A 26,931-nucleotide genomic window follows, 5' to 3' on the forward strand; every position below is an offset into this window, starting at 1 on the left:
TTCTAATGTCTCATGGTCCTTCTTTAGTGTCTTCTAATGTCTCACGGTCCTTAATTAATGTCTTCTAATGTCTCACGGTCCTTCTTTAGTGTCTTCTAATGTCTCATGGTCCTTCTTTAGTGTCTTCTAATGTCTCATGGTCCTTCTTTAGTGTCTTCTAATGTCTCATGGTCCTTCTTTAGTGTCTTCTAATGTCTCATGGTCCTTCTTTAGTGTCTTCTAATGTCTCATGGTCCTTCTTTAGTGTCTTCTAATGTCTCATGGTCCTTTTAGTGTCTTCTAATGTCTCATGGTCCTTCTTTAGTGTCTTCTAATGTCTCATGGTCCTTCTTTAGTGTCTTCTAATGTCTCACATGGTCCTTCTTTAGTGTCTTCTAATGTCTCATGGTCCTTTTAGTGTCTTCTAGTGTCTCATGGTCCTTCTTTAGTGTCTTCTAATGTCTCATGGTCCTTCTTTAGTGTCTTCTAATGTCTCATGGTCCTCCTTTAGTGTCTTCTAATGTCTCATGGTCCTTCTTTAGTGTCTTCTAATGTCTCATGGTCCTCCTTTAGTGTCTTCTAATGTCTCATGGTCCTTCTTTAGTGTCTTCTAATGTCTCATGGTCCTTAATTAATGTCTTCTAATGTCTCACGGTCCTTCTTTAGTGTCTTCTAATGTCTCATGGTCCTTCTTTAGTGTCTTCTAATGTCTCATGGTCCTTCTTTAGTGTCTTCTAATGTCTCATGGTCCTTCTTTAGTGTCTTCTAATGTCTCATGGTCCTTCTTTAGTGTCTTCTAATGTCTCATGGTCCTTCTTTAGTGTCTTCTAATGTCTCATGGTCCTTTTAGTGTCTTCTAATGTCTCATGGTCCTTCTTTAGTGTCTTCTAATGTCTCATGGTCCTTCTTTAGTGTCTTCTAATGTCTCACATGGTCCTTCTTTAGTGTCTTCTAATGTCTCATGGTCCTTCTTTAGTGTCTTCTAATGTCTCATGGTCCTTCTTTAGTGTCTTCTAATGTCTCATGGTCCTTCTTTAGTGTCTTCTAATGTCTCATGGTCCTTCTTTAGTGTCTTCTAATGTCTCATGGTCCTTCTTTAGTGTCTTCTAATGTCTCATGGTCCTTTTAGTGTCTTCTAATGTCTCATGGTCCTTCTTTAGTGTCTTCTAATGTCTCACGGTCCTTCTTTGTGTCTTCTAATGTCTCATGGTCCTTCTTTAGTGTCTTCTAATGTCTCACGGTCCTTCTTTGTGTCTTCTAATGTCTCATGGTCATTCTTTAGTGTCTTCTAATGTCTCACGGTCCTTCTTTGTGTCTTCTAATGTCTCACGGTCCTTCTTTGTGTCTTCTAATGTCTCATGTTTCTTCTTTAGTGTCTTCTAATGTCTCGCGGTCCTTCTTTGTGTCTTCTAATGTCTCACGGTCCTTTTAGTGTCTTCTAATGTCTCATGGTCCTTCTTTAGTGTCTTCTAATGTCTCATGGTCCTTCTTTAGTGTCTTCTAATGTCTCATGGTCCTTTTAGTGTCTTCTAATGTCTCATGGTCCTTTTAGTGTCTTCTAATGCCTCATGGTCCTTCTTTAGTGTCTTCTAATGTCTCACGGTCCTTCTTTGTGTCTTCTAATGTCTCATGGTCCTTCTTTAGTGTCTTCTAATGTCTCACGGTCCTTCTTTGTGTCTTCTAATGTCTCACGGTCCTTCTTTGTGTCTTCTAATGTCTCATGTTTCTTCTTTAGTGTCTTCTAATGTCTCGCGGTCCTTCTTTGTGTCTTCTAATGTCTCACGGTCCTTTTAGTGTCTTCTAATGTCTCATGGTCCTTCTTTAGTGTCTTCTAATGTCTCATGGTCCTTCTTTAGTGTCTTCTAATGTCTCATGGTCCTTTTAGTGTCTTCTAATGTCTCATGGTCCTTCTTTAGTGTCTTCTAATGTCTCATGGTCCTTCTTTAGTGTCTTCTAATGTCTCATGGTCCTTTTAGTGTCTTCTAATGTCTCATGGTCCTTCTTTAGTGTCTTCTAATGTCTCATGGTCCTTCTTTAGTGTCTTCTAATGTCTCATGGTCCTTTTAGTGTCTTCTAATGTCTCATGGTCCTTCTTTAGTGTCTTCTAATGTCTCATGGTCCTTCTTTAGTGTCTTCTAATGTCTCATGGTCCTTCTCTAGTGTCTTCTAATGTCTCATGGTCCTTTTAGTGTCTTCTAATGTCTCATGGTCCTTTTAGTGTCTTCTAATGTCTCATGGTCCTTCTTTAGTGTCTTCTAATGTCTCATGGTCCTTCTTTAGTGTCTTCTAATGTCTCATGGTCCTTCTTTAGTGTCTTCTAATGTCTCATGGTCCTTCTTTAGTGTCTTCTAATGTCTCATGGTCCTTCTTTAGTGTCTTCTAATGTCTCATGGTCCTTCTTTAGTGTCTTCTAATGTCTCATGGTCCTTCTTTAGTGTCTTCTAATGTCTCATGGTCCTTTTAGTGTCTTCTAATGTCTCATGGTCCTTCTTTAGTGTCTTCTAATGTCTCATGGTCCTTCTTTAGTGTCTTCTAATGTCTCACATGGTCCTTCTTTAGTGTCTTCTAATGTCTCATGGTCCTTTTAGTGTCTTCTAGTGTCTCATGGTCCTTCTTTAGTGTCTTCTAATGTCTCATGGTCCTTCTTTAGTGTCTTCTAATGTCTCATGGTCCTCCTTTAGTGTCTTCTAATGTCTCATGGTCCTTCTTTAGTGTCTTCTAATGTCTCATGGTCCTCCTTTAGTGTCTTCTAATGTCTCATGGTCCTTCTTTAGTGTCTTCTAATGTCTCATGGTCCTTAATTAATGTCTTCTAATGTCTCACGGTCCTTCTTTAGTGTCTTCTAATGTCTCATGGTCCTTCTTTAGTGTCTTCTAATGTCTCATGGTCCTTCTTTAGTGTCTTCTAATGTCTCATGGTCCTTCTTTAGTGTCTTCTAATGTCTCATGGTCCTTCTTTAGTGTCTTCTAATGTCTCATGGTCCTTCTTTAGTGTCTTCTAATGTCTCATGGTCCTTTTAGTGTCTTCTAATGTCTCATGGTCCTTCTTTAGTGTCTTCTAATGTCTCATGGTCCTTCTTTAGTGTCTTCTAATGTCTCACATGGTCCTTCTTTAGTGTCTTCTAATGTCTCATGGTCCTTCTTTAGTGTCTTCTAATGTCTCATGGTCCTTCTTTAGTGTCTTCTAATGTCTCATGGTCCTTCTTTAGTGTCTTCTAATGTCTCATGGTCCTTCTTTAGTGTCTTCTAATGTCTCATGGTCCTTCTTTAGTGTCTTCTAATGTCTCATGGTCCTTTTAGTGTCTTCTAATGTCTCATGGTCCTTCTTTAGTGTCTTCTAATGTCTCACGGTCCTTCTTTGTGTCTTCTAATGTCTCATGGTCCTTCTTTAGTGTCTTCTAATGTCTCACGGTCCTTCTTTGTGTCTTCTAATGTCTCATGGTCATTCTTTAGTGTCTTCTAATGTCTCACGGTCCTTCTTTGTGTCTTCTAATGTCTCACGGTCCTTCTTTGTGTCTTCTAATGTCTCATGTTTCTTCTTTAGTGTCTTCTAATGTCTCGCGGTCCTTCTTTGTGTCTTCTAATGTCTCACGGTCCTTTTAGTGTCTTCTAATGTCTCATGGTCCTTCTTTAGTGTCTTCTAATGTCTCATGGTCCTTCTTTAGTGTCTTCTAATGTCTCATGGTCCTTTTAGTGTCTTCTAATGTCTCATGGTCCTTTTAGTGTCTTCTAATGCCTCATGGTCCTTCTTTAGTGTCTTCTAATGTCTCACGGTCCTTCTTTGTGTCTTCTAATGTCTCATGGTCCTTCTTTAGTGTCTTCTAATGTCTCACGGTCCTTCTTTGTGTCTTCTAATGTCTCACGGTCCTTCTTTGTGTCTTCTAATGTCTCATGTTTCTTCTTTAGTGTCTTCTAATGTCTCGCGGTCCTTCTTTGTGTCTTCTAATGTCTCACGGTCCTTTTAGTGTCTTCTAATGTCTCATGGTCCTTCTTTAGTGTCTTCTAATGTCTCATGGTCCTTCTTTAGTGTCTTCTAATGTCTCATGGTCCTTTTAGTGTCTTCTAATGTCTCATGGTCCTTCTTTAGTGTCTTCTAATGTCTCATGGTCCTTCTTTAGTGTCTTCTAATGTCTCATGGTCCTTTTAGTGTCTTCTAATGTCTCATGGTCCTTCTTTAGTGTCTTCTAATGTCTCATGGTCCTTCTTTAGTGTCTTCTAATGTCTCATGGTCCTTTTAGTGTCTTCTAATGTCTCATGGTCCTTCTTTAGTGTCTTCTAATGTCTCATGGTCCTTCTTTAGTGTCTTCTAATGTCTCATGGTCCTTCTCTAGTGTCTTCTAATGTCTCATGGTCCTTTTAGTGTCTTCTAATGTCTCATGGTCCTTTTAGTGTCTTCTAATGTCTCATGGTCCTTCTTTAGTGTCTTCTAATGTCTCATGGTCCTTCTTTAGTGTCTTCTAATGTCTCATGGTCCTTTTAGTGTCTTCTAATGTCTCATGGTCCTTCTTTAGTGTCTTCTAATGTCTCATGGTCCTTATTTAGTGTCTTATAATGTCTCATGGTCCTTAATTAATGTCTTCTAATGTCTCACGGTCCTTCTTTGTGTCTTCTAATGTCTCATGGTCCTTCTTTAGTGTCTTCTAATGTCTCATGGTCCTTCTTTAGTGTCTTCTAATATCTCATGGTACTTCTTTAGTGTCTTCTAATGTCTCATGTTCCTTCTTTAGTGTCTTCTAATGTCTCATGGTCCTTCTTTAGTGTCTTCTAATGTCTCATGGTCCTTCTTTAGTGTCTTCTAATGTCTCATGGTCCTTCTTTAGTGTCTTCTAATGTGTCATTGTCCTTCTTTAGTGTCTTCTAATGTCTCATGGTACTTCTTTAGTGTCTTCTAATGTCTCATGGTCCTTCTTTAGTGTCTTCTAATGTCTCATGGTCCTTCTTTAGTGTCTTCTAATGTCTCATGGTCCTTCTTTAGTGTCTTCTAATGTGTCATTGTCCTTCTTTAGTGTCTTCTAATGTCTCATGGTCCTTTTAGTGTCTTCTAATGTCTCATGGTCCTTCTTTAGTGTCTTCTAATGTCTCATGGTCCTTCTTTAGTGTCTTCTAATGTCTCATGGTCCTTCTTTGTGTCTTCTAATGTCTCATGGTCCTTCTTTGTGTCTTCTAATGTCTCATGGTCCTTCTTTGTGTCTTCTAATGTCTCATGGTCCTTCTTTAGTGTCTTCTAATGTCTCATGGTCCTTCTTTAGTGTCTTCTAATGTCTCATGGTCCTTCTTTAGTGTCTTCTAATGTCTCACGGTCCTCCTTTGTGTCTTCTAATGTCTCATGGTCCTTCTTTAGTGTCTTCTAATGTCTCACGGTCCTTCTTTGTGTCTTCTAATGTCTCACGGTCCTTCTTTGTGTCTTCTAATGTCTCATGTTTTTCTTTAGTGTCTTCTAATGTCTCGCAGTCCTTCTTTGTGTCTTCTAATGTCTCACGGTCCTTCTTTGTGTCTTCTATTGTCTCATGGTCCTTCTTTAGTGTCTTCTAATGTCTCATGGTCCTTCTTTAGTGTCTTCTAATGTCTCATGGTCCTTCTTTGTGTCTTCTAAAGTCTCACGGTCCTTCTTTGTGTCTTCTAATGTCTCACGGTCCTTCTTTAGTGTCTTCTAATGTCTCATGGTCCTTCTTTAGTGTCTTCTAATGTCTCATGGTCCTTCTTTAGTGTCTTCTAATGTCTCATGGTCCTTCTTTAGTGTCTTCTAATGTGTCTCTGTCCTTCTTTAGTGTCTTCTAATGTCTCATGGTCCTTCTTTAGTGTATTCTAATGTCTCATGGTCCTTCTTTAGTGTCTTCTAATGTCTCATGGTCCTTCTTTAGTGTCTTCTAATGTCTCATGGTCCTTCTTTAGTGTCTTCTAATGTCTCATGGTCCTTCTTTAGTGTCTTCTAATGTCTCATGGTCCTTAATTAATGTCTTCTAATGTCTCACGGCCCTTCTTTGTGTCTTCTAATGTCTCATGGTCCTTCTTTAGTGTCTTCTAATGTCTCATGGTCCTTCTTTAGTGTCTTCTAATGTCTCATGGTACTTCTTTAGTGTCTTCTAATGTCTCATGGTCCTTCTTTAGTGTCTTCTAATGTCTCATGGTCCTTCTTTGTGTCTTCTAATGCCTCATGTTTCTTCTTTAGTGTCTTCTAATGTCTCGCGGTCCTTCTTTGTGTCTTCTAATGTCTCACGGTCCTTTTAGTGTCTTCTAATGTCTCATGGTCCTTCTTTAGTGTCTTCTAATGTCTCATGGTCCTTCTTTAGTGTCTTCTAATGTCTCATGGTCCTTTTAGTGTCTTCTAATGTCTCACGGTCCTTCTTTAGTGTCTTCTAATGTCTCATGGTCCTTTTAGTGTCTTCTAATGTCTCATGGTCCTTCTTTAGTGTCTTCTAATGTCTCATGGTCCTTCTTTAGTGTCTTCTAATGTCTCATGGTCCTTTTAGTGTCTTCTAATGTCTCATGGTCCTTCTTTAGTGTCTTCTAATGTCTCATGGTCCTTTTTTAGTGTCTTCTAATGTCTCATGGTCCTTCTCTAGTGTCTTCTAATGTCTCATGGTCCTTTTAGTGTCTTCTAATGTCTCATGGTCCTTTTAGTGTCTTCTAATGTCTCATGGTCCTTCTTTAGTGTCTTCTAATGTCTCATGGTCCTTCTTTAGTGTCTTCTAATGTCTCATGGTCCTTTTAGTGTCTTCTAATGTCTCATGGTCCTTCTTTAGTGTCTTCTAATGTCTCATGGTCCTTCTTTAGTGTCTTCTAATGTCTCATGGTCCTCCTTTAGTGTCTTCTAATGTCTCATGGTCCTTCTTTAGTGTCTTCTAATGTCTCATGGTCCTTCTTTAGTGTCTTCTAATGTCTCATGGTCCTTCTTTAGTGTCTTCTAATGTCTCATGGTCCTTCTTTAGTGTCTTCTAATGTCTCATGGTCCTTCTTTAGTGTCTTCTAATGTCTCATGGTCCTTCTCTAGTGTCTTCTAATGTCTCATGGTCCTTTTAGTGTCTTCTAATGTCTCATGGTCCTTTTAGTGTCTTCTAATGTCTCATGGTCCTTCTTTAGTGTCTTCTAATGTCTCATGTTTCTTCTTTAGTGTCTTCTAATGTCTCGCGGTCCTTCTTTGTGTCTTCTAATGTCTCACGGTCCTTTTAGTGTCTTCTAATGTCTCATGGTCCTTCTTTAGTGTCTTCTAATGTCTCATGGTCCTTCTTTAGTGTCTTCTAATGTCTCATTGTCCTTCTTTAGTGTCTTCTAATGTCTCATTGTCCTTCTTTAGTGTCTTCTAATGTCTCATGGTCCTCCTTTAGTGTCTTCTTATGTCTCATGGTCCTCCTTTAGTGTCTTCTAATGTCTCATGGTCCTTCTTTAGTGTCTTCTAATGTCTCATGGTCCTTCTTTAGTGTCTTCTAATGTCTCATGGTCCTTCTTTGTGTCTGCTAATGTCTCATGGTCCTTTTTTAGTGTCTTCTAATGTCTCATAGTCTTCTTTAGTGTCTTCTAATGTCTCATGGTCCTTCTTTAGTGTCTGCTAATGTCTCATGGTCCTCCTTTAGTGTCTTCTAATGTCTCATGGTCCTTCTTTAGTGTCTTCTAATGTCTCATGGTCCTTTTAGTGTCTTCTAATGTCTCATGGTCCTTCTTTAGTGTCTTCTAATGTCTCATGGTCCTTCTTTAGTGTCTTCTAATGTCTCACATGGTCCTTCTTTAGTGTCTTCTAATGTCTCATGGTCCTTCTTTAGTGTCTTCTAATGTCTCATGGTCCTTCTTTAGTGTCTTCTAATGTCTCATGGTCCTTCTTTAGTGTCTTCTAATGTCTCATGGTCCTTCTTTAGTGTCTTCTAATGTCTCATGGTCCTTCTTTAGTGTCTTCTAATGTCTCATGGTCCTTCTTTAGTGTCTTCTAATGTCTCATGGTCCTTCTTTATTGTCTTCTAATGTCTCATGGTCCTTTTAGTGTCTTCTAATGTCTCATGGTCCTTCTTTAGTGTCTTCTAATGTCTCATGGTCCTTCTTTAGTGTCTTCTAATGTCTCACATGGTCCTTCTTTAGTGTCTTCTAATGTCTCATGGTCCTTTTAGTGTCTTCTAATGTCTCATGGTCCTTCTTTAGTGTCTTCTAATGTCTCATGGTCCTTCTTTAGTGTCTTCTAATGTCTCATGGTCCTCCTTTAGTGTCTTCTAATGTCTCATGGTCCTTCTTTAGTGTCTTCTAATGTCTCATGGTCCTCCTTTAGTGTCTTCTAATGTCTCATGGTCCTTCTTTAGTGTCTTCTAATGTCTCACGGTCCTTAATTAATGTCTTCTAATGTCTCACGGTCCTTCTTTAGTGTCTTCTAATGTCTCATGGTCCTTCTTTAGTGTCTTCTAATGTCTCATGGTCCTTCTTTAGTGTCTTCTAATGTCTCACGGTCCTTAATTAATGTCTTCTAATGTCTCACGGTCCTTCTTTAGTGTCTTCTAATGTCTCATGGTCCTTTTTTAGTGTCTTCTAATGTCTCATAGTCTTCTTTAGTGTCTTCTAATGTCTCATGGTCCTTCTTTAGTGTCTTCTAATGTCTCATGGTCCTTTTAGTGTCTTCTAATGTCTCATGGTCCTTCTTTAGTGTCTTCTAATGTCTCATGGTCCTTCTTTAGTGTCTTCTAATGTCTCACATGGTCCTTCTTTAGTGTCTTCTAATGTCTCATGGTCCTTTTAGTGTCTTCTAATGTCTCATGGTCCTTCTTTAGTGTCTTCTAATGTCTCATGGTCCTTCTTTAGTGTCTTCTAATGTCTCATGGTCCTCCTTTAGTGTCTTCTAATGTCTCATGGTCCTTCTTTAGTGTCTTCTAATGTCTCATGGTCCTCCTTTAGTGTCTTCTAATGTCTCATGGTCCTTCTTTAGTGTCTTCTAATGTCTCATGGTCCTTAATTAATGTCTTCTAATGTCTCACGGTCCTTCTTTAGTGTCTTCTAATGTCTCATGGTCCTTCTTTAGTGTCTTCTAATGTCTCATGGTCCTTCTTTAGTGTCTTCTAATGTCTCACGGTCCTTAATTAATGTCTTCTAATGTCTCACGGTCCTTCTTTAGTGTCTTCTAATGTCTCATGGTCCTTCTTTAGTGTCTTCTAATGTCTCATGGTCCTTCTTTAGTGTCTTCTAATGTCTCATGGTCCTTCTTTAGTGTCTTCTAATGTCTCATGGTCCTTCTTTAGTGTCTTCTAATGTCTCATGGTCCTTCTTTAGTGTCTTCTAATGTCTCATGGTCCTTTTAGTGTCTTCTAATGTCTCATGGTCCTTCTTTAGTGTCTTCTAATGTCTCATGGTCCTTCTTTAGTGTCTTCTAATGTCTCACATGGTCCTTCTTTAGTGTCTTCTAATGTCTCATGGTCCTTTTAGTGTCTTCTAGTGTCTCATGGTCCTTCTTTAGTGTCTTCTAATGTCTCATGGTCCTTCTTTAGTGTCTTCTAATGTCTCATGGTCCTCCTTTAGTGTCTTCTAATGTCTCATGGTCCTTCTTTAGTGTCTTCTAATGTCTCATGGTCCTCCTTTAGTGTCTTCTAATGTCTCATGGTCCTTCTTTAGTGTCTTCTAATGTCTCATGGTCCTTAATTAATGTCTTCTAATGTCTCACGGTCCTTCTTTAGTGTCTTCTAATGTCTCATGGTCCTTCTTTAGTGTCTTCTAATGTCTCATGGTCCTTCTTTAGTGTCTTCTAATGTCTCATGGTCCTTCTTTAGTGTCTTCTAATGTCTCATGGTCCTTCTTTAGTGTCTTCTAATGTCTCATGGTCCTTCTTTAGTGTCTTCTAATGTCTCATGGTCCTTTTAGTGTCTTCTAATGTCTCATGGTCCTTCTTTAGTGTCTTCTAATGTCTCATGGTCCTTCTTTAGTGTCTTCTAATGTCTCACATGGTCCTTCTTTAGTGTCTTCTAATGTCTCATGGTCCTTCTTTAGTGTCTTCTAATGTCTCATGGTCCTTCTTTAGTGTCTTCTAATGTCTCATGGTCCTTCTTTAGTGTCTTCTAATGTCTCATGGTCCTTCTTTAGTGTCTTCTAATGTCTCATGGTCCTTCTTTAGTGTCTTCTAATGTCTCATTGTCCTTCTTTAGTGTCTTCTAATGTCTCATTGTCCTTCTTTAGTGTCTTCTAATGTCTCATGGTCCTCCTTTAGTGTCTTCTTATGTCTCATGGTCCTCCTTTAGTGTCTTCTAATGTCTCATGGTCCTTCTTTAGTGTCTTCTAATGTCTCATGGTCCTTCTTTAGTGTCTTCTAATGTCTCATGGTCCTTCTTTGTGTCTGCTAATGTCTCATGGTCCTTTTTTAGTGTCTTCTAATGTCTCATAGTCTTCTTTAGTGTCTTCTAATGTCTCATGGTCCTTCTTTAGTGTCTGCTAATGTCTCATGGTCCTCCTTTAGTGTCTTCTAATGTCTCATGGTCCTTCTTTAGTGTCTTCTAATGTCTCATGGTCCTTCTTTGTGTCTGCTAATGTCTCATGGTCCTTTTTTAGTGTCTTCTAATGTCTCATGGTCCTTCTTTGTGTCTTCTAATGTCTCATGGTCCTCCTTTAGTGTCTTCTAATGTCTCATGGTCCTTCTTTAGTATCTTCTAATGTCTCATGGTCCTTCTTTAGTGTCTTCTAATGTCTCATGGTCCTTCTTTGTGTCTGCTAATGTCTCATGGTCCTTTTTTAGTGTCTTCTAATGTCTCATGGTCCTTCTTTGTGTCTTCTAATGTCTCATGGTCCTCCTTTAGTGTCTTCTAATGTCTCATGGTCCTTCTTTAGTGTCTTCTAATGTCTCATGGTCCTTCTTTAGTGTCTTCTAATGTCTCATGGTCCTTTTAGTGTCTTCTAATGTCTCATGGTCCTTCTTTAGTGTTTTCTAATGTCTCATGGTCTTCTTTAGTGTCTTCTAATGTCTCATGGTCCTTCTTTAGTGTCTTCTAATGTCTCATGGTCCTTCTTTAGTGTCTTCTAATGTCTCATGGTCTTCTTTAGTGTCTTCTAATGTCTCATGGGCCTCCTTTAGTGTCTTCTAATGTATCCTGGTCTTCTTTAGTCTCTCCTAATGTCTCATGGTCCTTCTTTAGTGTCTTCTAATGTCTCATGGTCTTCTTTAGTGTCTTCTAATGTCTCACGGTCCTTCTTTAGTGTTTTCTAATGTCTCACGGTCCTTCTTTAGTGTCTTCTAATGTCTCACGGTCCTTCTTTAGTGTCTTCTAATGTCTCATGGTCCTTCTTTAGTGTCTTCTAATGTCTCATGGTCCTTCTTTAGTGTCTTCTAATGTCTCATGGTCCTTCTTTAGTGTCTTCTAATGTCTCATGGTCCCTCTTTAGTGTCTTCTAATGTCTCACGGTCCTTCTTTAGTGTCTTCTAAAGTCTCATTGTCCTTCTTTAGTGTCTTCTAATGTCTCATGGTCTTCTTTAGTGTCTTCTAATGTCTCATGGTCCTTCTTTAGTGTTTTCTAATGTCTCACGGTCCTTCTTTAGTGTCTTCTAATGTCTCATGGTCCTTCTTTAGTGTCTTTTAATGTCTCATGGTCCTTCTTTAGTGTCTTCTAATGTCTCATGGTCCTTCTTTAGTGTCTTCTAATGTGTCATTGTCCTTCTTTAGTGTCTTCTAATGTCTCATGGTCCTTCTTTAGTGTCTTCTAATGTCTCATGGTCCTTCTTTAGTGTCTTCTAATGTCTCATGGTCCTTCTTTAGTGTCTTCTAATGTCTCATGGTCCTTCTTTAGTGTCTTCTAATGTGTCATTGTCCTTCTTTAGTGTCTTCTAATGTCTCATGGTCCTTCTTTAGTGTCTTCTAATGTCTCATGGTCCTTCTTTAGTGTCTTCTAATGTCTCATGGTCCTTTTTTAGTGTCTTCTAAAGTCTCATTGTCCTTCTTTAGTGTCTTCTAATGTCTCATGGTCCTTTTAGTGTCTTCTAATGTCTCATGGTCCTTCTTTAGTGTCTTCTAATGTCTCATGGTCCTTCTTTAGTGTCTTCTAATGTCTCATGGTCCTTCCTTGTGTCTTTCAGCCTAACATTTACAGTCACATCCTGCCAAGAACCAACTCGTCCTCCTCGCTGCCAGGTGAGTTGCATCTCCTCAGCTGGAGTGTGAAAGTACTTCCTGTGTGACATGAAGATGATGATATCATGTGTCAGACAACCCCAGTGTGGCGGCGGCGGCACACGACTCTCCTGCCTTCACCGCAGACGTGACTTCAGTCGGGCGACCTCTCGTACGCTCGCAGTCTTTCCACAGTGCTCCAGGTACTTAGCCCCGCCTCCTCTACCTCCGTCCAGGCCCCGCCTCTTCTGTGTTGCTTCAGTCTTATTTGGCAGAGGAAGACTCAGTCAGTCAGGCAAGGTCTCATTGTTGACATGTGGTCTCATTGTTGATATGTGGTCTCATTGTTGACATGTGGTCTCATTGTTGATATGTGGTCTCATTGTTGACATGTGGTCTCATTGTTGACATGTGGTCTCATTGTTGATATGTGGTCTCATTGTTGACATGTGGTCTCATTGTTGACATGTGGTCTCATTGTTGACATGTGGTCTCATTGTTGATATGTGGTCTCATTGTTGACATGTGGTCTCATTGTTGATATGTGGTCTCATTGTTGACATGTGGTCTCATTGTTGACATGTGGTCTCATTGTTGACATGTGGTCTCATTGTTGACATGTGGTCTCATTGTTGACATGTGGTCTCATTGTTGACATGTGGTCTCATTGTTGACATGTGGTCTCATTGTTGACATGTGGTCTCATTGTTGATATGTGGTCTCATTGTTGACATGTGGTCTCATTGTTTATATATGGTCTCATTGTTGATATGTGGTCTCATTGTTGATATGTGGTCTCATTGTTGACATGTGGTCTCATTGTTGATATGTGGTCTCATTGTTGATATGTGGTCTCATTGTTGACATGTGGTCTCATTGTTGATATGTGGTCTCATTGTTGATATGTGGTCTCATTGTTGATATGTGGTCTCATTGTTGATATGTGGTCTCATTGTTGACATGTGGTCTCATTGTTGATATGTGGTCTCATTGTTGATATGTGGTCTCATTGTTGACATGTGGTCTCATTGTTGACATGTGGTCTCATTGTTGAGGTGTGGTCTCATTGTTGACATGTGGTCTCATTGTTGATATGTGGTCTCATTGTTGACATGTGGTCTCATTGTTGACATGTGGTCCCATTGTTGACATGTGGTCTCATTGTTGATATGTGGTCTCATTGTTGACATGTGGTCTCATTGTTGACATGTGGTCTCATTGTTGACATGTGGTCTCATTGTACACATGTGGTCTCATTGTTGATATGTGGTCTCATTGTTGACATGTGGTCTCATTGTTGACATGTGGTCTCATTGTTGACATGTGGTCTCATTGTTGACATGTGGTCTCATTGTTGATATGTGGTCTCATTGTTGACATGTGGTCTCATTGTTGACATGTGGTCTCATTGTTGACATGTGGTCTCATTGTTGATATGTGGTCTCATTGTTGACATGTGGTCTCATTGTTGATATGTGGTCTCATTGTTGATATGTGGTCTCATTGTTGATATGTGGTCTCATTGTTGACATGTGGTCTCATTGTTGATATGTGGTCTCATTGTTGACATGTGGTCTCATTGTTGACATGTGGTCTCATTGTTGACATGTGGTCTCATTGTTGATATGTGGTCTCATTGTTGACATGTGGTCTCATTGTTGACATGTGGTCTCATTGTTGACATGTGGTCTCATTGTTGATATGTGGTCTCATTGTTGATATGTGGTCTCATTGTTGACATGTGGTCTCATTGTTGATATGTGGTCTCATTGTTGACATGTGGTCTCATTGTTGACATGTGGTCTCATTGTTGACATGTGGTCTCATTGTTGATATGTGGTCTCATTGTTGACATGTGGTCTCATTGTTGACATGTGGTCTCATTGTTGACATGTGGTCTCATTGTTGATATGTGGTCTCATTGTTGACATGTGGTCTCATTGTTGACATGTGGTCTCATTATTGACATGTGGTCTCATTGTTGATATGTGGTCTCATTGTTGACATGTGGTCTCATTGTTGACATGTGGTCTCATTGTTGATATGTGGTCTCATTGTTGACATGTGGTCTCATTGATGACATGTGGTCTCATTGTTGATATGTGGTCTCATTGGTGACATGTGGTCTCATTGTTGATATGTGGTCTCATTGTTGACATGTGGTCTCATTGTTGACATGTGGTCTCATTGTTGACATGTGGTCTCATTGTTGACATGTGGTCTCATTGTTGATATGTGGTCTCATTGTTGACATGTGTTCCCATTGTTGACATGTGGTCTCATTGTTGATATGTGGTCTCATTGTTGATATGTGGTCTCATTGTTGACATGTGGTCTCATTGTTGATATGTGGTCTCATTGTTGATATGTGGTCTCATTGTTGATATGTGGTCTCATTGTTGATATGTGGTCTCATTGTTGAGTAGAGGTCTTCTTGCCTCACCGCTCACAACTTTGGAGCCATTCTTGATTTTCAAGATCCCCCCCAGCCCCCCCCCCCCCCCCCCCCATCCCCCCAGCCCCCCCAGCCCCCCACCGTCATCTCTAAATCAGTCCCAGAAGCGCGGCCAGGTCCCGTCTGGGCTTCCTCAAGTCCAAGTACAGAAGTACAGCCGGGAACAAAATGTCTGTGTTTGGCGAGGAGAGCCATTAATCCTGCAGGGGAGATGAATGTGATGTCGGAAGGAAGACTGCGTGTCTTCAGGGAAGCTTCTCCTAAATCCTTGTCAGGTTCTTCACTCCTTTTTAGTCCATCTTGTCCTCATGGACTGTGTCTCTTCCAGGGTCTCCTCTGGTGTACCAGCACCCTGCACCCCTCCTGCCGCACCACCCGCACTACCACCTACCCTTCATCGCCAACACCCACTTCCCCTTCCAGTACCCGGGTTCCCCGAGACTAGCGGGCCTCCACGCCCCCCTGACCCGAGTGGCCAGCAGCCCCGCCATACCGTCGGCTCCCGAGCTGGCCCAGGGCTCACCCAAGCTCCTCGCTGACCCCCGCGGCGGCAGCGAGAGCCCACCTGTGCCCGGGCCCCCCGGCATGTGGCCCCCGGCCAGCCAACCCCTCTTTTCCCTGGCCAACGTCATCTCCATGGCGATGAGCATGGCGCACTCTTTCATCCCGCCCTCCGGCGTGCCCGCCCAGGGGGTGCCCTCCTACGCGGGCTTCCAAACGGAATACTACCCGTACTACCAGACCCCCCCGCAGGAAGTGCCTTACCCCGCGGCCCAGAACGTGGAGAACACGCCCCCGATGGACGGACTCTCGCCGGGCTGGACCTCCACGCCTCTGCAGACCTCCACCCCCTCCAAACTGCTTCAGGATCGCCTCGGACCTTTCCCAGACCAGGTCCTGGTCCCATCCCGGGTGTCCAGTTTAACGTCCTCGTCGGATCTTTCGCCCTCGCCCACCGACAGCCCGGAAAGTACGGTGAGTCTTCCGCGACCATGCTAATGCTAATGCTAATTGTAACTTTTTAAAAACTGCGACACTAGTCGACTATTTGTTAGCATGCGAGTGAACAATGCTTATAGGGGGCGGGGGGAAGAAAAAAGTGGAGTGATGTTGCGGCTGGAACTAATCAATGCGTTGAAAGGGTCACTTGCGTTGCTAATAGTGATCTGGAATCAGAGTAGAAGGCGTTTGCCAAAGTGGTCTTTAAACCCTCTGAAAGAGTCACACCCACACAGGAAGTAAAGACGTAGAAGCGGACCAATCACAGCTTTGGCTCCAACATTAAATTAATATATTTTTCTAACAGGGAGTGTTGTTGCAGCTGGAACAGATTGTGGAACTAAAACAGTCCCTTTTATTGCATATGTTGTTTTTATATTCAAAGTAGTGACATTTTTAAGTAATTTTCAGTGTTTATTAGCTCTTTAGCTTACTTTGTTGCTAGCAACCAATTAGAATTAAAGGGAGACGGGTAGTGTTATTGCAGATGGAACTAATTGAGTAATCAAAACGGTCCCTTTTATTGCTAGTGTTGTTTTTATATTTAACGCTTTGACATTTTTGTGTACGTTTCAGTGTACATTAGCTCTTTAGCATACTTTGTCGCTAGCAACCAATTCTAACTAAAGGGAGACAGATGGTGTTATTGCAGCTGGAACTGATTGAGGAATTAAAACAGTCACGTTTATTGCATGTGTTGTTTTTATATTTAAAGCTTTGACATGTTTTAAGTAATTTTCAGTGCTTATTAGCTCGTTAGCTTACTTTGTCGGCAGCGACCAATTCTAAATAAATGGAGACGGATGGTGTTATTGCAGCTGGAAGTAATTGATGCATTAAAACAGTCACATTTATTGCAAATGTTGATCTTCAATTAGAGGCTAAGACTACAACTGTTTTTGTATTTAATGCAGTGACATGTTTGAAGTCCTTTTCCGTCATTCGGCGCAAATGAACAATATTGGGTAAATATCAAAAAGTGTTATTGCAGCTGGATCTCATGTGTTTAAACAATGAAATAATGACTTTGTGCTAAACATGTGTTTTTGTACTCAAACCAGTGACATTTTATAAGTAATTTGCAGTGTTTATTAACGTGTTAGCTTCCTTGGCAGCGAGTGAACAACGCTCATTAAAGAGCGTGGGAGTGTTGTTGCAGCTGGGACTAATTGATGCATTAAAACAGTCACATTTATTGCAAATGTTGATCTACAACCAGAGGCTAAGACTACAAATGTTTTTGTATTTAATGCAGTCACACATTTGAAGTCCTTTTCAGTCATTCGGCGTGAATTACAAATATTGGGTGAATATCAAATAGACATGGAGTCTTATTGCAGCTGGATCTAATGTGTTTAAACAATGAAATAATGACTCTGTGCTAAACATGTGTTTTTGTACTCAAACCAGTAGTTGTTTTTTTTTTAAGTAATATGCAGTGTTTATTAATTTGTTTGCTTCCTTGGTTGTGAGTGAACAACGCTCATTAAAGAGCATGGGAGTGTTGTTGCAGCTGGGACTAATTGATGCATTAAAACAGTCACATTTATTGCAAATGTTGATCTACAACCAGAGGCTAAGACTACAAATGTTTTAGTATTTAATGCAGTGACACGTTTGAAGTCCTTTTCAGTCATTCGGCGCGAATGAACAATATTGGGTAAATATCAAAAAGTGTCATTGCAGCTGGATCTCATGTGTTTAAACAATGAAATAATGACTCTGTGCTAAACTTGTGTTTTTGTACTCAAACCAGTGACATTTTGTAAGTAATTTGCAGTGTTTATTAACTTGTCAGCTTCTCAGACTGCGAGTAAATAACGCTACTTATAGAGGTCGGGAGTGTTGTTGCAGCTGGATCTCATGTGTTTAAATAATGAAATAATGACTCTGTGCTAAATATGTGTTTTTGTACTCAAATCAGTGACATTTTGTAAGTAATTTGCAGTGTTTATTAACTTGTCAGCTTCCCAGCCTGCGAGTAAATAACGCTACTTATAGAGGTCGGGAGTGTTGTTGCAGCTGGGACTAATTGATGCATCAAAACAGTCACATTTATTGCAAATATTGATCTATAATCCGAGGCTAAGACTACAAATGTTTTTGTATTTAATGCAGTGACATGTTTGAAGTCCTTTTCAATCATTCGGCGCGAATGAACAATATTGGGTAAATATCAAAGAGACATGGAGTCTTATTGCAGCTGGGTCTAATGTTTTCAAACAATGAAAGAATGAATCTGTGCTAAACATGTGTTTTTGTACTCAAATCAGTGACATTTTGTAAGTTATTTGCAGTGTTTATTAACTTGTTAGCTTCCTAGCCTGCGAGTGAACAACGCTACTTATAGAGGTCGGGAGTGTTGTTGCAGCTGGAACTGATTAAGGAAAAAAATCTGGAATTGGAGCAAGAAGTCAGGAAACCGGGCTTTGGAGGGGGACGTAAGAGTAAAGTTAGCATCTGCCCTGCAAACCCCCGCCCAGGCCAGGCAGACCACATGTTCCCCACATGTCCTCCAGCTTTTACTTTGAAATACTTGCTCTGACTTCCTGTTGTTTGTGCGCAGCTGTCGCCCATCAGCAGTCCCAAGCATGGCGCTCTGGCAGAAGCGAGATCGCCACAAGAGTCGCGGCCTGCTGGTAAGAAACTGCATTTGTTTACACATGTTTAGCTCCGCCCCCGGGGGACATTGCATAACCTGCGCTGCGGCGCTAATGTTCCGTGCCAAAGTGGCGTCCACGTCATCGGAGCGGCGGCGGCCAATGGGCGTGCGGGGAGGCTCGTAATTGGCCGCCCCTCCCACACCTGTGTGTGTGTTTACAGACTGGGAACAGAGAGCCTTTTGTTAGAGGACCCCCACTCACTGTGGCCCCTGTGGGAGGACCCCCACTCACTGTGACCCTTTTTAGAGGACCACCACTCACTGTGACCCTTGTTAGAGGACCCCCACTCACTGTGACCCTTGTTAAAGGACCCCCACTCACTGTGACCCCTGTGGGAGGACACCCACTCACTGTGACCCCTGTGGGAGGACCCCACTCACTGTGACCCTTTTTAGAGGACCCCCACTCACTGTGACCCTTGTTAGAGGACCCCCACTCACTGTGACCCCTGTGGGAGGACCCCACTCACTGTGACCACTGTGGGATGACCCCACTCACTGTGACCCTTGTTAGAGGACCCCCACTCACTCTTATTAGAGGACTCCCACTCACTGTGACTCCTGTGGGAGGACCCCATTCACTGTGACCCTTTTTAGAGTACCCCCACTCACTGTGGCCCCTGTGGGAGGACCCCCACTCACTGTGACCACTGTAGGAGGACCCCCACTTGCTGTGACTCCTGTGGGAGCACCCCACTCACTGTGACCCTTTTTAGAGGACCACTCACTGTGGCCCCTGTGGGAGGACCCCCACTTACTGTGACCACTGTAGGAGGACCCCCACTCGCTGTGACTCCTGTGGGAGCACCCCACTCACTGTGACCCCTGTGGGAGGACCCCCACTCACTGTGATCCTTTTTAGAGGACCCCCACTCACTGTGACCCTTGTTAGAGGACCCCCGCTCACTGTGACCACTGTGGGAGGACCCCCGCTCACTGTGACCACTGTGGGCCCCGCTCACTGTGACCCTTATTAGAGGACTCCCACTCACTGTGACTCCTGTGGATCCTTTTTAGAGGACCCCCACTCACTGTGGCCCCTGTGGGAGGACCCCCACTCACTGTGATCCTTTTTAGAGGACCCCCACTCACTGTGACCACTGTGGGCCCCGCTCACTGTGACCCTTGTTAGAGGACCCCCACTCACTGTGACCCCTGTGGGAGGACCCCCACTCACTGTGATCCTTTTTAGAGGACCCCCACTCACTGTGGCCCCTGTGGGAGGACCCCCACTCACTGTGATCCTTTTTAGAGGACCCCCACTCACTGTGGCCCCTGTGGGAGGACCCCCACTCACTGTGATCCTTTTTAGAGGACCCCCCCTCACTGTGGCCCCTGTGGGAGGACCCCCACTCACTGTGATCCTTTTTAGAGGACCCCACTCACTGTGACCACTGTAGGAGGAACCCCACTCACTGTGACCACTGTGGGCCCCGCTCACTGTGACCCTTGTTAGAGGACCCCCACTCACTGTGGCCCCTGTGGGAGGACCCCCACTCACTGTGATCCTTTTTAGAGGACCCCCCCTCACTGTGGCCCCTGTGGGAGGACCCCCACTCACTGTGATCCTTTTTAGAGGACCCCCACTCACTGTGACCACTGTGAGCCCCGCTCACTGTGACCCTTGTTAGAGGACCCCCACTCACTGTGACCCTTGTTAGAGGACCCCCACTCACTGTGACCCTTGTTAGAGGACCCCCACTCACTGTGACCACTGTGGGAGGACCCCCATTCACTGTGACCCTTGTTAGATGACCCCCACTCACTGTGGCCCCTGTGGGAGGACCCCACTCACTGTGACCCTTGTTAGAGGACCCCCACTCACTGTGACCACTGTGGGAGGACCCCCACTCACTGTGACCCTTGTTAGAGGACCACCACTCACTGTGACCCTTGTTAGAGGACCCCCACTCACTGTGGCCCCTGTGGGAGTACCCCCACTCACTGTGACCCTTGTTAGAGGACCCCCACTCACTGTGATCCTTTTTAGAGGACCCCACTCACTGTGGCCCCTGTGGGAGGACCCCACTCACTGTGACCACTTTAGGAGGACCCCCACTCACTGTGACCACTGTGGGCCCCGCTCACTGTGACCACTGTGGGAGGACCCCACTCACTGTGACCCCTGTGGGAGGACCCCCACTCACTGTGACCAATGCTAACATTAGCATGCTAGCCTTTGGGATAATATTTTGATGCTGTCCTCCCCAGGACGGCCGGTCGCCACGGTGACAGTCGGACGCTTCCAGGTCACGCCAAGCACCGACTTCCTGGCCTCGGCCTCGCCGGACTCACACGGAAACGCCGTCAGCGAGATCCGTCCTCAGCCGCACCCCCGCAGAGACCTGCTGCAGGACCTGGACAAGGACGAAGGCGAGGACGAGGACGAGGACGAGGACGAGGACGAGAAGGCGGTGGAGGAGCGTCCGAGAGCCAGGAGGCGTGGCCAAAGGAGGCGAGCGCACAGCCTCAGTCTGACGGCGGACGGCGGGCTGTGGGACGGAGCGGCCGGCAGTCCTCAGCCCAACCACACCCTGCACCACCTGTGGATGATGAGCTGCAGCGCCACCTACCTGAGCAGCGAGGACACCGACAGCGAGGACGACCACCACATGATGGAGGAGCTGCAGGAGCTCCGAGACAAGTGAGTCCTTTGATGCGGACACGCTTCTTACTGGAGACTAATGTGTGTGTGTGTGTGTGTGTGTGTGTGTGTGTGTGTGTGTGTGTGTGTGTGTGTGTGTGTGTGTGTGTGTGTGTGTGTGTGTGTGCTTAGCTGTTGTGTAGCTGCCAGCTACACTTTTGGTGATGTCAGACCGATCGCTGATATCAATTTGGACTGATCTCCCATATCAACAACGTGTCGAGACACCACTACTGAATACGACTGCTTGTATCGGACATTTCACATGCAAGCTGATATCATCTGATACGTGCTCTTTTACTGATATCAATAATGTATCGGGACCCCACTATTAAATACAGCTGTTTGTATCGGACATTTCACATGCGAGCTGATATCATCCAATATTTGATATTTTGCTGTTATCAGACTAGTTGCTGTTATCAATAATGTATCGGGACCCCACTAATAAATACAACTGCTTGTATCGGACATTTCACATGCAAGCTGATACCATCCAATATTTGATATGTTGTTGATATCAGACTAATTGCTGATATCAATAATGTATCAGGACACCACTAATAAATATGACTGATTGTATCGGCCATTTTACATGCAAGCTGATATCATCTGATATTTGCTCTTTTACTGATATCAATAATGTATCGAGACCCCACTATTAAATACAACTGTTTGTATCGGACATTTCACATGCAAGCTGATATCATCCAATATTTGGTATTTTGTTGATAGCAGACTAATTGCTGATATCAATAATGTATCAGGACACCACTGATAAATGTGACTGATTGTATCGGACATTTTACATGCAAGCTAATATCATCTGATATTTGCTCTTTTAATGATATCAATAATGTATCGAGACACCACTACTGAATACGACTGCTTGTATCGGACATTTTACATGCAAGCTGATATCATCTGATACTTGCTCTTTTACTGATATCAATAATATATCGGGACCACACTAATAAATACAACTGTTTGTATCGGACATTTCACATGCAAGCTGATATCATCCAATATTTGATGTTTTGTTGATATCAGACTAATTGCTGATATCAATAATGTATCAGGACATCACTAATAAATATGACTGATTGTATCTGACATTTTACATAGAAGCTGATATCATCCGGTTTGTGATTCTTTGCTGATATCAGACTGATTTCCAATATCAATAATGTATTGGGACCACACTAATAAATATGACTGCTTGTATCGGACATTTTACTTGCAAGCTGATATCATCCAATATTTTATGTTTTGTTGATATCAGACTAATTGCTGATATCAATAATGTATCAGGACATCACTAATAAATATGACTGATTGTATCTGACATTTTACATGCAAGCTGATATCATCCGGTTTGTGATTCTTTGCTGATATCAGACTGATTTCCAATATCAATAATGTATCGGGACCACACTAATAAATATGAATGCTTGAATCGGACATTTTACATGCTAGCTGATATCATCCGATACTTAATATTTTGCTGATATCAATAATGTATTGGGACCCCATTAATAAATATGACTGGTTGTATCGGACATTTTACATGCAAACTGATTTCATCTAATATATCATCTTTTGCTGATATCAATAATGTATCGGGAGACCGCTAATAAATACGACTGCTTGTATCGGAGGAGCTTGTATCAGACTTTGTACATGCTTTTTGATTTTTGATTCTTTGCTGATATCTCTGATATCAATAATTTGTCAGCACACCACTAATAAATACAACCGCTTGTATCGGACATTTTACATGAAGCTGATATCATCTGATACTTAATCTTTTGCTGATATCTCTGATATCAATAATGTGTCGAGACACCAATACTAAATATGACTGCTTGTATCGGACATTTTCCATGCAAGCTGATATCATCTGATACTTGCTCTTTTACTGATATCAATAACGTATCGGGACCCCACTAATAAATACAACTGCTTGTATCGGAAATTTTACATGCAAGCTGATATCATCCAATGTTGTTTTTTTTTACCGCTATCCAGTATGGGAGTGGGATCAGGACAGTAGATGCCATGTATCGCACACAACTCAGTCACATGAATGAGTGGGACAGTTAGCAACATTAGCTTAGCCACATGCTAACTCTACGTTACAATACAACAGCAGCCTCACGCTAGGTTAGCTCGCTTGCTAACGAGAAAGCAAACGACTGACGCTGAGTGGGCGGAGCTTTACTTTAAGACGCGTGGTGAAGCCCCTCCCTCACCCGGGGTGTCCTGTGGTCCCCGCAGGCACCAATCGGAGGTCCAGGCCCTGCAGGCGTGCCAGAAGCGGGAGATGGAGGACCTGTATCAGAAGATGGGCAAGGTGCCCCCGCCGGGCATCGTCTCCCCCGCCGCCATCTTGTCCAGCCGCCAGCGCCGTCTGTCCAAGGGGGGCGGCGTGGGCCCCGCCCCCCCGTCACGCAGGAACAGCCTGCAGCGCTCTGACCTCACGCCGCTGCAAGGTGGGGGCCACCGCCGACACTGGGAGGGGCCACTGAGGGGTGGGGGGGTGACTGGGAGGTGCCACTGGGGGATGGGGGGGGGTGACTGGGAGGGGCCACTGGGGGGATATTCTGGGAAGGGGGACCACTGGGGGAAAGCCACTGGGGGGAGGCGCTGGGGGTATAATCTGGGAAGTGGGGCCATTGGGGTGAAGCCACTGGGGGCGGGGGGCACCGGGGGATTATTCTGGGAAGGGGGTACCACTGGGGTGAAGCCACTGGGGTAATTATCTGGGAAGGGGGACCACTGGGGTGAAGCCACTGGAGTGAAGCCAATAGGGGTAAACCATTGGGTGGAGGCACTGGTGGAAACCACTGGGAAGGGGGACCACTGGGGGGAAACCACTGGGGGGACCACTGGGGGGAGGCGCTGGGGTTTTGGAAGTGGGGCCACTGGGGTGAAGCCACTGGGAGTGGGCGGTGGGGTATTTATCTGGGAAGGGGGGCCACTGGGGTGAAGCCACTGGAGTGAAGCCAATAGGGGTGAACCGTTGGGTGGAGGCACTGGTGGAAAATACTGGGAAGGGGGACCACTGGGGGGGAACCCCTGGGGGAGACCACTGGGGGGAGGCGCTGGGGTTTTGGAGGTGGGGCCACTGCGGTGAAGCCACTGGGAGTGGGCGGTGGGGTATTTATCTGGGAAGGGGGACCACTGGGGTGAAGCCAATGGAGTGAAGCCAATAGGGGTAAACCGTTGGGTGGAGGCACTGGTGGAAAATACTGGGAAGGGGGACCACTGGGGGGGAAACCACTGGGGGGTACCACTGGGGGGAGGCGCTGGGGTTTTGGAAGTGGGGCCACTGGGGTGAAGCCACTGGGAGTGGGCGGTGGGGTATTTATCTGGGAAGGGGGCCACTGGGGTGAAGCCAATAGGGGTGAACCGTTGGGGGGAGGCACTGGGGGAATATACTTGAAAGGGGGACCGCTGGGGGAAAGCCACTTGGGGTGAACACTGGGGGGACCCCTGGGTGCGCTAACTGGGTGGGTGGTGCCACTGGGATGGGGCACCACTGGGGTGAAAGCCCCTGGGAGGAGCCGCTGGGAGGGACTTTACTGGGGGTGCACCACTGAGAGGGGCCACACTGGGGGGGTGGGGCCACTGAGGAGGACACTGGTATTTGACCAATGCTAATAGCATGCTCAAGTTAGCACAATAGATTTTTTTAAGCTATTTTTACAGATTTACACCTCAAATACATATATTTTGGTACTTGACCAATGTTAGTAGCATGCTAAAGTTAGCACAACAGCTTTTTTAAGCAATTTTTTTTACAGGTTTACACCTCAAATCAGTATATTTTGGTACTTGATCAATGCTAACAGCACGCTAAAGTTAGCACACCAGCTTTTTTAAAGCTATTGTTTACAAATATACAACTCAAAGCCATATAATTTTGGTACTTGGCCAATGCTAATAGCATGCTAACGTTAGCACACTAGCTTTTTTAAGCTATTTTTACAGATTTACACCTCAAATACATATATTTTGGTACTTGACCAATGCTAGTAGCATGCTAAAGTTAGCACAACAGCTTTTTTAAGCTATTTTTTTAACAGGTTTACACCTCAAATCAGTATATTTTGGTACTTGATCAATGCTAACAGCACGCTAAAGTTAGCACACCAGCTTTTTTAAAGCTATTGTTTACAAATATACAACTCAAAGCCATATAATTTTGGTACTTGGCCAATGCTAATAGCATGCTAACGTTAGCACACTAGCTTTTTTAAGCTATTTTTACAGATTTACACCTCAAATACATATATTTTGGTACTTGACCAATGCTAGTAGCATGCTAAAGTTAGCACAACTGTTTTTTTAAGCTATTTTTTTTACAGGTTTACACCTCAAATCAGTATATTTTGGTACTTGATCAATGCTAACAGCACGCTAAAGTTAGCACACCCGCTTTTTTAAAGCTATTGTTTACAAATATACAACTCAAAGCCATATAATTTTGGTACTTGGCCAATGCTAATAGCATGCTAACGTTAGCACACTAGCTTTTTTAAGCTATTTTTACAGATTTACACCTCAAATACATATATTTTGGTACTTGATCAATGCTAACAGCACGCTAAAGTTAGCACACCAGCTTTTTTAAAGCTATTGTTTACAAATATACAACTCAAAGCCATATAATTTTGGTACTTGGCTAATGCTAATAGCATGCTAAAGTTAGCACACTAGCTTTTTTAAGCTATTTTTACAGATTCACACCTCAAATCAGTATATTTTGGTACTTGACCAATGCTAATAGCATGCTACAGTTAGCACACTAGCTTTTTTAAAGCTATCTTTACAGGTTTACATATCAAATCCGTATATTTTGGTACGTACTGCTAGCGTTAGCATGTACGTATGCTAGCTTATGTAGCTAATTTTGCAGGGATAGACCAGAGATTGATGTGTTTTGGAACTGGAGGACTGCTAGCATGCTAACATGAGAGGTGTTTCCTCCAGGAATCATCAGAAGAAACTCTCTTGGCGAAAGCAGCAGCGGCTCGCAGGAAAAAGCCATCAAAGGCGTGACGTTCGCCCCGGACAAGAATTGACTGGTGAGCGTCGGCTCGTCCGCTCCTGCTTTTTGTCTCCCGGCTGACCCGTCTTCTCCCGTCCTCAGTAAGACCGCCTCGGCACACCTGGACTACCTCACCTGAAGCCAAGCTAACTTCAATCCTTCGCCGCAAGGCTGGAGGAGGACTACAAAAAAATAAATTCAAATATTTGAGGCAGAATCCAGAAGAGAAAAACTTTCTAACGAGGTTCAATTCCTTTTCCTCCCAATCGGTGAGACGACGTCACGCCGCGTCGATACGACGATTGTTGATATTTGCTGATATCAGCCGTCCTCTGCCTTTATTTCGCGGCTGAAGAAGAACAATTCTTTAAAAGTTGGCAATCCACAGAAGAACTTTTATTCCCTTTGGCTGTGTTTGAATTATGCTGATATTAAGGATGATAATGACTGTGTGCTCTCTGATTGGCTGGAAGTGGTCACATGGTTCTTCCAGCCACAAAAAGGCTGCTGGCTTGTATAAAAGACGACAGTTTGTGCAATATTCTCCTAGAAATGAAGGGAAATGTGAGAAAAATGATAACTGAAGAGCAATAATGAGTCGGATAATAATCATTATTCATGTTTATAAAGTAGTGGAGTTATTTTTTGTTCTTGTTTATAAAGTAGTCGCCGGCTTTTTTGGATCGTTTACAGCAGCTCAGCGTCTCCTCCTTCATCTCTTTTGGTACTTCAGGATACATTCTGTCGGATAACACTCTTTATGCAACTTAACACTCAACACACTTTTACAGACAATAACAACAACAAAATGTTTTTATTTTATAAATATTTTTTTTGGGGGGGGGGGTAAAAAAAAATCTATATATTTTTGTGACAAATCTTTTTTTTTACAAAAAAAAGTTGTTTTTGTTGCAAACATGTTTTATGGTTAAAAATGTTGTTTTGTTACATATATATATATTTTTTTTTCTTTTTTTTTTTTTGAGTTAATATATAGTAGGGTTCATACAAAATTAATAGAAAAACATTTTAACCCTAAAATAAATTTGTACCCCCCCCCCCATTTTTTTTATAGCAACAAAAA

The 26,931-nt window shown here is 43.2% G+C and overlaps 1 protein-coding gene across 1 annotated transcript in view; it reads left to right on the forward strand.

Annotated features, from left to right (window-relative positions):
* The window catches only part of wnk4a (WNK lysine deficient protein kinase 4a), an 86,904-nt gene extending 60,213 nt beyond the window's left edge, over nucleotides 1-26,691 (forward strand). The window contains 8 exon segments of the mRNA XM_061907639.1: nucleotides 12,001-12,055; nucleotides 12,130-12,237; nucleotides 14,818-15,464; nucleotides 18,055-18,127; nucleotides 20,362-20,794; nucleotides 23,072-23,286; nucleotides 25,790-25,884; nucleotides 25,950-26,691. Coding sequence (XP_061763623.1) covers nucleotides 12,001-12,055; nucleotides 12,130-12,237; nucleotides 14,818-15,464; nucleotides 18,055-18,127; nucleotides 20,362-20,794; nucleotides 23,072-23,286; nucleotides 25,790-25,881 — 1,623 coding nt within the window. The 3' untranslated portion in view covers nucleotides 25,882-25,884; nucleotides 25,950-26,691.
* The last annotated feature ends 240 nt before the right edge of the window (nucleotides 26,692-26,931 follow it).

This window comes from Nerophis ophidion, linkage group LG08 (genome assembly GCF_033978795.1).
Source record: "Nerophis ophidion isolate RoL-2023_Sa linkage group LG08, RoL_Noph_v1.0, whole genome shotgun sequence".
Taxonomy (NCBI): domain Eukaryota; kingdom Metazoa; phylum Chordata; class Actinopteri; order Syngnathiformes; family Syngnathidae; genus Nerophis; species Nerophis ophidion.